At 37.4% G+C, this 12,156-nt stretch overlaps 1 protein-coding gene across 2 annotated transcripts in view; it reads right to left on the bottom strand.

Moving 5' to 3' along the window:
* The window catches only part of ECT2 (epithelial cell transforming 2), a 59,426-nt gene that overhangs the window by 35,564 nt on the left and 11,706 nt on the right, over positions 1-12,156 (bottom strand). For both annotated transcript variants that reach the window (XM_020980475.2, XM_020980493.2), the window contains 7 exons: positions 10,786-10,875; positions 9,994-10,101; positions 6,875-6,948; positions 5,052-5,182; positions 4,786-4,901; positions 1,408-1,470; positions 556-778 (listed from right to left, as the gene is read on the bottom strand). In XM_020980475.2, coding sequence (XP_020836134.1) covers positions 556-778; positions 1,408-1,470; positions 4,786-4,901; positions 5,052-5,182; positions 6,875-6,948; positions 9,994-10,101; positions 10,786-10,875 — 805 coding nt within the window. The remainder of the gene's footprint in view (positions 1-555; positions 779-1,407; positions 1,471-4,785; positions 4,902-5,051; positions 5,183-6,874; positions 6,949-9,993; positions 10,102-10,785; positions 10,876-12,156) is intronic.

Below are 12,156 nucleotides of genomic sequence, written 5' to 3'. Positions count from 1 at the left end.
TGCTGTCTGGTTTGCAAGGCCTTCTAGAACATGGTTCTAACTAACTGTTCCAATCTTTTATTTCCTACTTCTCTAAAATAACCTTACAATTCTTCCAAATGAATCTACTGGCGTTTTCCCATCTTCCTATTTAAATCTGATCCATCTTTAACTTCCCAGCTCAAGTCTCATCTCCTCCAAGGACAATTCACCAAACAGCCTCCGACTGCATAGCACATTCACTGCCCGTTATCCATTTTGCTAACTAATGACATATTTTGCAACATGTTTTATGATGGTATAGTATGCTGTTACATACTTTGTATATCTCTATCTTTTCTCCACAACTATTTTATATAGGTGGCATAAAGACCGGAATTATGTCTTATACTTTTTATATTCCCCAAATTCCTTAATACTCTGCTTTTCACATCATACATAATCACATACTAAGCCCATAAGAAATGGTTTTAACTAACTACAATAGAAATTTGTGGACAAACTATCTCCACTCACCCATACTTCAACAAGATTTGTATTTAATATTCAAAATGAATTTATTAAAATGTATTTTACCTCCATAGCTATTACTGGACTCCGGTGTGTTGGAGATATCCAACAGTGACCCTATAGAAAGGGAATGTTCAGCTGATGGGCGTTTACGAGGGGGGAATGGTGATATGTCAGTTTCTCTTGCCAGCTGAGCAAGTGTCTCTTTCAAACGGCGTCTCTTACGATTGCTATTCGGCGTACTCAAAGAAAGGAGCGACACTGATTTCTTGAGTTCAGGAGTATTTGCCTAAAATTAAACATAAATGCTCTGTATTACTTATTAAGGCATGAAAATAGATATATAGATATAGATATAGATATAGATATATATGTATATGTATATGTATACATACATATGTATACATATATACACACATACACACACACATACACACATGTATATATGTGTGTATGTATGCATTAACCAGACCATAGCCCAATTTGAACAAAATTCAGATGCTGCACATTTATTTCAGACAAGTCTGAAGCCTTATAAAATTCAATAGTAAATAAAGAATTGTATTTGCCTAATAGTAACATCTTGATTAACTTTCTAAAGTATATTTTCCAATTTTATATTAGGAACATGGGAACTTTAAAAAAAATCATAGGAAGTTTCTCCATTTAGATTTTATTATTCTGAATTTATTGATCTGATTGTTTTCATGTATGCCTGAAGAAAAAAAAATATTACTTTGTATCTCATTTAAAATTATTTTCTATGAATGCTAAAGATTTTGCAAATCAGTTCATATATCTCAGAGCTTTTTGTCCTTGAGGTAAGAATTATGAAGTACTCTAAGGATTAAAAGGTGCTATATTTACACCACTTAGTACACGTTCTCTCTGAATGCAAGAAGAAATAATCTTTTATACCTTTTCATATAAATACATAGATTCTCCAGCTCTGGCATCCATCTGAATACTGCCCCAGAACCACTGAAAAGAACCAAGGGAAAAAAATTCAACATAGAAGACTTGAAATCTGTATTATAGAACAGAATAATTTGAGTACATAAAAATAAAAGTATTTTATACAACAAAAAGTAATACATCTAGAAATAAAATAATGGGTAAAAACCATTGTATCAAAGACTTGTAAAAATAAAAGTCTGGCATCTAAGAAAATGTATAAGAATAGACAAAAATTTATATTATTTATATATATTTATATTATTATTAAATTAACTCAAGGGATAACAGGTTAAAGGATATGAAAAATACAAATTAACCACCATATAAAAATGTGTCAAATATCTAACAATTAGAAAAATGGATATTTTAAAATTTAAATTTGAAATTAAAGGAACCTTGAATCTCTACCTAATATCCAAACTGACAAAGATAATAAAATACAAACAAAAATAACTGGTATGGCTGTAGTTTACAGAAAAAAAAAGGGGGAGGGAAGCACAATATTATTTTGTTGATAAAGTTATCAAGTTGTACCAAACTTACTGTGGAGAAATTTAGGATTCTTTATTAGGGAATATATATATATTTGGCTAATAATTAACAGCTAGCATTCAGCTCTGAATAACCGAAAGTATTTCTACAAATTATTTCATTTGATCCTCACAACCACCATGTGAAGTAGGTGCTACTATTACTCCTATTTTACAGATAAGTAAACCGAGGCACAGAGAAGCTAAGTGATTTGCTCTGAGTCTGACAGCTTCTGAGACAAGACTGGATCTCAGGCCTGTCTGCCTTTACGTGTTCTGTACTCTACCCACTACACAGCTACCTGTTCACTATCTCTTGCCCCATGGTCCCACTGCTGGGCCTATGCCCCAAAGTTAGTGACAGGGAAAAGAAAATCTGTACAAAAATATTCTTAGAAAAGCTATTTCTTCAAAGAAAGAATGAAAAAGCATTTACTAAGCACTTACTGTGTGCAAAGCACCGTACTCCTACAGATACAAAGAGGACAGTGCCTACAACATAGTAAGCACTTACTACACGCTTACTGAAGATAGTGCCTGTTCTCAAGGACCTCATGTTCTACAGGGGAGACAATATGTATGGGAGTGTCTGCTTCAGATCAGAGGAAGATGGTTCTTAAGGAGGTTCTTAAGGTGCAGCAGCAAAGCAGATGGGAATGCACCTTTAGCATTATTCCAATTGATAAAATGAGTCATTAGACAGTGATAAAGACTACAGTAGTGAGAAGTTTTTTCTCTGGGTCCTTAGTAGCTGTGATTGCCCAGCTGGCAGAGACTTTAGCACATGCAAACAGGATGCTCCCTGTACAACACGAGAGTGGGGCATGCTACTATTCCAAGGGCTATTGCCCTTGCCTGCCCGCTGGTGACAGGTGGTTGGCCACTGGTGAAGATGGGCCCTGTTCTACACAGAGGTTGCTCTCCCTCCCCCCCCACCTCACCACCAACAATGGCAGTGGGGATAAGGCTGGAAGCAGGATCAGCAGTCTGCATCATGCTCCTATTCCCAGGGCAAGAGCAGTGATTCCAAGGACACTCAGGTCTACCTTGCTCCTTAATGGCAGCTGGTCAGCAGGCGCTCCTGACTGTAGCAGCAATAACAGGTCCCCTCACCAAAAAGGTTACCCTACCACTCCCTTGATGACAGCTGTGGAGGCTGGCCTGGAAGCTGGGCCAACATAAGAATAAAAATGGGCAACAAACTAGATGTCCAATAAGAGGGAAAAGACTAAACAAGTGACGGTATGAAAATGATGGAATGTTATTGTACCATCTAAAATGAGGCAGTAATGCATGTGTAAAAGAGGACTAAAGTCAAGTTCAGGAAATCTGGATTCCAGTCTTCCCCATGACGCTTGATGGTTGTGTGACCTGGGGCAAAGCACTTAACCTCGTACTATAGCAGGTTACTCTTTAAAAGTCCAAGTTGCTACTCTAAGTCTGTGGAGTATATGGGCCTGTCTTTCACCACTGAACTCATCTGGGTACATGCCTACCATTATAATATGAATCAAAAGGTATGGACGTTATAGTCACTTAGCATAATTTCAAATGGCTATCCAAAATGATTAGAACCCTAGCCAGTTCCACCAATAGCTCTGTTAGTGAGTCTCATCTTTCCGCAGTCCTTTCAATAGTGATTGTGTTCCCATCTTTTACCACCTTTGGCCATTCGCTGGTTACGATACAAAACCTTGCTGTTGTCCTGATTTGCATTTCATTATTAATGATTTACAGCATCCTTCAAATAACCGTTTATATGTTTTGCTTAAAACAGTTTATTTACTGGAGAAAGGCTTTTGTTTTTTCATTATTTATGATATATGGCACAAAAATTTTTTCCCAATTAATCACTTCTTTTCTCATCCTAGTTGTAGTTTGTTTTTTTGTTTTGTTTTTGTTCTTTTGCTTTTGGTGAGGCTATCAGGGTTAAGTGACTTGCCCAGGGTCACACAGCTAGTAAGTGACAAGTGTCTGAGGTCGAGGGCGGATTTGAACTCAGGTCCTCCTGAATCCAAGGCCGGAGCTCTATCCGCTGCACCACCTAGCTGCCATTTTTTGTAGAAGCAAAGAACTGCAAACAAAACATCCACTAGGAAAGATGTAAATGGTTGTAAAAGTGACATAAAAAGATAATATAAATGTAACCAATGGCTACAACAATGTCAACACAAAGTACAACAAAGCAACCTGAATGCAGGTATATTTTGGTGACCAAGCTTTGTCCCAAAAGAACAGATCTCAGAAGGGATCTCTTCTACCTTTTTTGTAGGCATGTAAGGGACACAGGTATGGAACACTGCGTACATCAGACTCTCCTTGGTATCTCAGCTTTCCTTGCCTCTTTTTTACTGTTGTAAGGAAATGGTTGGGGGACTGTTTCTATGTCTAAATAATGATTTGCCAATGGAAGTTGAAAGAATGTTTTTATAGACTTCAATGAATCCTCCATCAGTGCAAGGAACAAGCCAGTCACACCCCCACGAGTCCTCTAGCGAGCAGCCGGGCAGTAAGCTGGGTGCTCTCCTTCAGGGCAACAACGCTTAGCCTGCAGATCACGAACTTTTTTCTTTTAATAACAATTTCCCTCCAGTTGGTCTGTTGTCACACGTGTGTTTCGTGTGCCCAGTCTTCTCCAGACTTCAGGGTCTAGTGTGGTCTCATGAACAGAGACTTCTTAGGTGCCAGCAAAGCATGGAAGCCATCCAGCTGTTATTGCTCACTCTTGGTACAATACAAACCTTTTCTTAATCAGAACACACCTAGATCATGTATTTTAAAAGGCTTAACGAGGAGAAGAATCACTTGCCTCTTGTTTTACAACATAAAGTTTCTTTGAAGGTTCAAATGGAAGCTCTTTTATCGCACTTTCTTCAACTACGAGGTGAGTGCACCGTTCATCTCCAACTGGCAAATGGATTCCTCCTAAAGTTAAACGAAGAGCCAACAGTGACTCAAACATTTCCTTCCCGATCCAAATATTTTAAAATTTATAGAATGAAACAACACTAGATAAAGGGGGGGAAATTAATTTCTTATGATCCATCCCCATTTAAATATACCAGATAATACCACCTTGCATTTCAGTCATTTCTTCCATATTGGCCTTCTCCTCATCTGAGAATCCCAGAAAACTTAGCATGCAATCTTGAAATGGAGGGACTTTAAATTCATTTCTAAATTCATCAGCTGCAGCATGGAAATCCCTAAACACAAAGAAAACCAATCAACAATCATTCCTTAAAAATGTACCCTGTGCCAGGCATCAAGCTGGCCACCAGGGAGACAAAAACGAAGAAGAGTCAGTGCCTGCTCTCAGGACTGGGGGAGGGGAAGATACAAAACAAGTATTAGACAGAAGAGATCAAGAGAAGCTTCACGTATAAGGTGGTGCTTAGCTGAGCCTTGTCGGAAGTACGACAGCATGCAAAAGACACAGGCAAAAAGAATGGGCAACTATATGGAGAAACACGATGAGAGCAACTTGACCAATAAGGATAGTCAGAACATGAGGTAGGGAAGAGAGATTGAGGCCATGTGGTGAAGGGTTTTAAAAGCCAACTGGCTTGAGGATTTCATACTTAATCCCAGAGGCAACAGAAAGAAAATGGAGTTAGTGATATGGGGAATGACTTTATCAGACTAGTGCTTAGAGAATACCCCTTTGGCACACCGTGAAAGATGGGCTAGGGTAGGGAAGAGTCCTGACGTAGAGATCAATCAAAAGGTGACTATGACAGTCCAAGCAGCAAAAAAGTCCTGAACTTGGGCAGTGACTGTGAGAAAATGTAAGTGAGAAAGGCTGTGGAGATAAAAATGTGACTATTTGCAACTCAAATGGCTATGTGAAATGAAAGAGAATGGGAAGCCAAGGATGATTTGACCTAGGGAGTAAATACAGAACACTGGAAGGACAGTGGTGCTCCTGAGGGGAAAACAAACTGGAAGATGAATGGGTTTGCGGGGGAAAGAAGAGTTAAGCCCAAATTCCAAAATGTTAACTACAGCAAATTCATAGAACTATACTAATTGCTCAGAAGCTCTGAAATGTGAATAAACAGTCATTGAAAATAGTTGATCTCACACTCTGAAGTAGCAATTGAACGTAGTAATTTATTTTGCCATAAATGATCTCTTTAAAGAAAATTCCAATCCCTGCTCTGAAGTCTTCTTTTATATGAATTTCAAAGAATGTTAAAATCCATAAACACTCTAAAATGGTGAAACAAAAGGATCAAAATCTATAGAACCAAGAATGTCCTCTTTCCTCCTATTTTCTTCCCACTCTCACCACCCTCCTGACAGTCCTTACCACCAATTGTCTAATAGTTCTGCTAACCTCCACTCCTCCCTCCTTCAACCCACCTTTTTTTATTGCTGCCAAAAACACTTTTTATAGATATAAATTTGGTCATATCTTCTCTTTCCTCAAAAATGTCTTTGACATCTCCCTACCGCTCACAGTAAAATTCGAATGCCTTTGCCCAGCATTCTCTGCTGCCCTCTCCTAAACACTTCCTAAAACAGGCCACATAAGCAGGGTATGAACTGAGGTGGCAGCAGCAGAAGTAAAGGAAAAAGAGGGGGGATTAGAAAGCCTGCAAAGATACAAACGATAGCACTTGGCAAATGACTCGATGTGGAGACCAACTAGAGCCTATAATCCACTGTATTAAAAATTCCCAGGTTGATTCTAAGGAGAGAGTAGTAATATGTAACGGATCCTCAATTGTGGGGACTTCCCTATCCATATCAATCTCCTTGGATTGTATTCTCTTAATTTTTCCATGAAGCCTTAAAATTTCTTCACTTAGCGAATAAGATCTAAATTTAGCTTCATGTACTGAATTCTAGTAAGATATACGGAAGAAATTTAAATACTTAAATAAAACACCTACTGTTCATTTCTCCTTTCCCAGGCCTTAAAAATCCATTCTGGCTTCATAATAGGAGTGCCTAGACTTACAGCAGCCTAAAACAAACAAAATCATTATTAACAATAATGATGAGTCAGTTATTAAAGGACAGTCATCTTATGTAGCTCCAACTTTAATTGCTATAAAGAAATTATAAATTAGCTTGCACAAATTCATAATTTTGAGACAAATATATGGAATTATTATCACAAAAGAAAAATATTGTAAAGATTTGTTATTCAAAAAACTCCAAATAATCCAATTATTTTCTTGCAGTGGAATTTATTTTAGTGAGCAGAAGCATCCCCTGCCAAAACAAAGGTGTTGGCAAAGTTCATCATCACAACTTCCTTTATTTCTAATCTCTTTCTTAAAGGAGTCCAGGCAAAGAAGGCCTCTTAGAGCCTGCCACACCCATAACCCCTTAGTGAAAGTGACTCCATTATTCTGTCCAGGGCTCAACACTGGGATATACAGTAGGTGAAAATTCCACCTGCTACATATCAAAACTTCCCTGCAAAGACTTGGAAGAATTTAAGCAAAAGTAAGATTCCCGGCACTCATATATTCTATAAAACCAGGATTTTACTTGATAAGGAAGCAACACTAAGTTAGGCTCAAATAATTATTTCTTTCTCCTCACAAACAGCAGAAAATATAAACAAGAATCATTTCACATAAATAGATATAACCTGTACGTACACTACGTATACAACCTAATTTTTCTTACACTTTATTACCTACACAATTATTACCTACAACCAAAGTGCCATTTCCATCAGACAAGACTAGATACAGTTCTCCATGCTCATTCTATCTCTTGGCAATTTCATTCATTCCCACAGCTTCAACTATGACCTCTGAACAGATGGTTCCCCAAATCTGGATATCCTGCCTTGATCCCAAGCTTCAGAACCACACCTCAAGCTCAAAATGAAAAAAACAAAGAGCCTACCTCCAAAACTTACACCTCCTTCTGATTTCACTGTCTTGGTCAGTGGAACCATTATGATCAAATGAGATCTCCTTGAAGTGCTTTAAAAACTTTCAAACAGTATATAAATGTTAGCTTATTATCATTGGCCCAATTTTGCAGGCGTCATCTCTGACTCTTCCTTGCCCTTACTTCTACTATTTGGTTACCAATTTGCATTGATTCTACTATACTCTCTCTCCAATATGCTACGTTGTTTTAAAGTTTACCTAGGATTTTGCCCACAACAATCCTATGATGGAAGTCTTTCTAGTATGACTATGCTCTTCTCAAAAATGAGAATATAATAGTTTAGAGAGGTCCAAGTATTCACTGCCACACCCTTGGACTGGTGTGACAGTCTCTCCATAAATTGTGCTGCCTTCTTTCTCTGCCCCTGTAAGCCCTCAGCACTGCCAGCTCGATCGTCTTTCATCTCCCACTTCTCTTCATAACCTTTCAAGGATTCCCTTCCTTCTCCTCAACAGCACAAGCAAAAGTGATGTCCTCTACTTCTTTATACGCCTCCATTACAACTCGGTGATGGATGCACGGTAGGTATTTTGACTTTACCAGATATAAGATATCGTCTTTTTCTTAGTATCAAAAGCAGCAAGCCAGTATATAGAAGAAAGCCTCACTCAAAATTCTAATTCTGGTAATGATTTCTGGGTGCCTATAAAAAGCCTATGAAATACCCACCTTAGCAACACAGTCGGCTAACATTTTGCATCTCAAAGTGCAAGGAATAACTCTTCTTTATAAACCCCACAGTTCTATTCAATTCATGAAATATTAAGCACCTATTCTGAACAACTATCATGGCTCAGCAGTGGGGATACAAAGATGAAAATGGCACATTCCCTCCCCCGAGGAGTTTATAATCCGATGAAGGGGATCGAGATAAAGAAGTACAATACAAGGTAGGCTATGATAAGAGCAGAAGAGGTCCAGACAAGTGCTCAAAGAAAATCTGAGAGAAAAAGGTAGGGGGAAGGAAAGGAAGCAAAATCAGCAAGACTTCAGGAAGCAGGCAGCAATTGTATATACTAGATACTTCCATATTTCATGGATCTACGATTTAATTGGCATAGCTTTCCACCACCAGAAATCATAATCCTTCTAATACTTTTTAATGAACTGTCTTTGGGAGTGGTTGTGGCTGAAAAATGCATCAGTGAGGCCAACATGGTAAGGAGCTTCTTCAAATTCAGCTAGGCTCCTCTTAAAATGACAGAAATAGAGTCTGTCACTGGACCAATAACAGGTTTGTTAAGGGCTATACAGGGGTCCCCGAACTTGTCTTTTTGACTCGCTATATTTTCCAGAAACACTGGACCCACAGCATGCAGGAGGCCCTGAATGTGTCAAGGACGGAAAGAGGAACATAATTTGTTATTTGTATCCCAAGCTGGACTCCTTGTACGTCCTTGGCCAGTCTCTGTGCCCAGCTGGGACCCTGTAGATATGCAAACCATCCTACCTTCATAGTCTAGCTATTCCTAAGGGAAAAGAACGGGCCTTTTGCCATAGCCTTGCTCCTCCCCTTCAGGAGGGGTTTTCTCCTCCTTTATTGCACCTTTCCTCCTCCCATGCCACGCTCCTTCCTAGTAACTCCTCCTTCCTTTATCCAGAGGTCATAACATGCAAACTTCTGTAAGAATGTCAAACTCTTGGGTTCCACATGCATGTTGTAATAAACCTGGCTTTCACATGACTCTCATGACACTGTGATTCCCTGTTTGACAGGTTCATGCATCATGGCAGGACCTATGAGAGCTTGGGCTCCACTGGCATTGTACACAAGAAATCAGTCCTCACCAAACCATAATAAGCCAGAGGAGGGCTTGGGTAAAGCCACTATATTTGGTTAATGACCATAAATTAAGCATAAGAAATCAATAATACTACCCTATATTTCTCTACCTGGTTAAAAAGTTCAGTTAGGATCTGCCTTCTTATGTTTTATAGTATAAGAGGCCCACACTGAGGTGGCTTAAAAATCTTGGTTAAGTAGAGCAAAACTCCTTCTGTCCTACAAATAATTGAGAGAATACTGCTGTATCACACAACTCACAACAAGGCAATTTGTTACGTGAAAGTTAAAGATACACCAAATCATACATACCCTGAATTTTTCTCCTTGTGTACAATTTGCCACCAAATGTGTAACTTTAGAATTAAAGTCCTTTCGAATAGTTCCACCCATGTAATGGGCCAAAGTCACCAATCTGACCTTAGGAGAAAAAAAAAAGTGCACGTTATCAGTGCAAACTTGTTTTAAATTAAATGATTTTTACAAGATTTTTCATGAGTATATAAATTTTTATCATACAGATTAAAGACTTATTTTAATAGCAATAACAATAGTTTAAAAACCTCAAAGACAATAGTCTTAGAAAAAAAGGCTTCATTTGAGCTTAAGTAAGTTAAGCAATGGTTTTAACTGTTTTCTTACTGACATTCAGTACTTTTTCCACAATGAACACTACATGTTGCATCACATCTGAGTTTTTCCCCTTCAGTAGTCTATATTTTATCAAATTGATTTCCCCCTTCATCCCCCTCAAAAAAAACAAAATCAGATATTAAATTCTTATTACTTGCACTATTCTGTGAACCAGAGAAATCTTTGAAGTCTGAGACAGTACATTATGTTAAGCCTGTCTATTCAACACCAGTTACAAAGGTATATAAATCAGACATTAAATTCTTTACCAAGTTTTTTTTATCCATACAGATTTTGATATAATCTCTTCAGAACTGCTCTACTTAAGATTTTTAAAAATAGTTGGTCTGTGTTATTTCATCCCTCAATCATCTCTTTAAAAAGACAACAGTACAAATAAGGCTCTCAATGCAGTTTACAAAATTATCAAAGAGGAACCCTTTGAATGGTGATATGTTTAAAGAGACTCACAAGTTCTTCTTTCTTCCTAAATCCTGTAAAGCACAGCACTAGATTCAACATGCTTGCACAGTACAGAGGGCGGCAGGAATATGGCAAAGGCTGAAAGATAATCATAGATTTAGAGCTAGAAGAAGCTTTTCAGGCTATCAAGTGTAATACTCTCATTTAACAGATAAGGAAACTGAAACTGAGTGGTTAAGTGACTTGACCAACATCAGAAAGCAAGATAAGAGTTTAAGGCAGAATTCGAACTCAGTCTTCCTGATTCCCAGCCTAGTGCCTCTGTCCACAGTAGCACCTCGCTGTATTATATAGGTTCATGATCACTTAAAGGCACCATTACATATTTTTCCTTAGGTAAGAGTATTTTCTACTTGACTTAATCCTACCTGATCCCTTAGTAAAAATAAATATAATCACTCAAATAGACAAATCCAAAAAAAACCTATTTTTAAAAGATTCCCTAATCAAAAATTTTATATCTTCAAATATTAGTCTCCCTAAACAGTTTTCTCTTTGGGAATAAAACCACTCACCAAGAATATATGCTCCTAAATCAACTTAGGATTAGTTTACACATAACATAATGACATTACTCTTACAGAAAATTTCAAAGAGAGATTTTGTATGTTTACTTCAATCCAAATTGTATACTATACAGAAGAAATAGTTTGCAAACAAAACTGTGGCAAACACTTCCACTGTCTGAGTTATCATTAGTTATTAAAAATGAATCAAAGAAATTTAATAACATTAGATAAAGATCATAATATTTTTTGCAATTAAAGGGGGAAAAAAGCTCTTTATTAAAATATATCCATTTTGAAGACGGAAAAAACAGAAACAAATTAAGCAATTTATCCAATGCTCAGTTAGTCACAGAGGTGAAAACAGAACCCATTATGAAGTTTTTCTCCACAGCATCTGTCAAAAATTCATTAGTATTACTGACTTCATTATTTAAGAGTATTAAATTGTCCATTAAAAAATTTACTTTGAGACCACATCAAGAGCTTTTAATTAGAAGGCAACTGTCACAAAGTAAACACAGCATTGAATAACATAATTCTAAAGGACCAGGGAAATATAAAAACAAAATAATATAAGAAAATCAAATAATAAAAAATATGATTCAGAACTCTATTTTGATTCTTTTGCTTAGACTATATTTAAGAGATGCAGTATGGCATAATGGATAAAGGCGCCAGCCTCAGAACTAGGAAGACATGGTTCTAAATGTCACCTTTGGCACATACAGGCTGTGTGACCCTAGGCACATCACATCACTTAACCTACAAAACTCTCTAAGAGGAACATGGAAAAGAGGCAGCTTGATGGTAGGATACTGGGACTCAGTTCAGTTATTAAACATATAAATTT

Source organism: Phascolarctos cinereus, unplaced genomic scaffold (genome assembly GCF_003287225.1).
Source record: "Phascolarctos cinereus isolate Bilbo 61053 unplaced genomic scaffold, phaCin_HiC Scaffold_7;HRSCAF=346, whole genome shotgun sequence".
NCBI classification, from domain to species: Eukaryota; Metazoa; Chordata; class Mammalia; order Diprotodontia; family Phascolarctidae; genus Phascolarctos; species Phascolarctos cinereus.
Note: the sequence above shows the minus strand (reverse complement) of the source record. Positions and strands in the feature narration are given on the sequence as shown.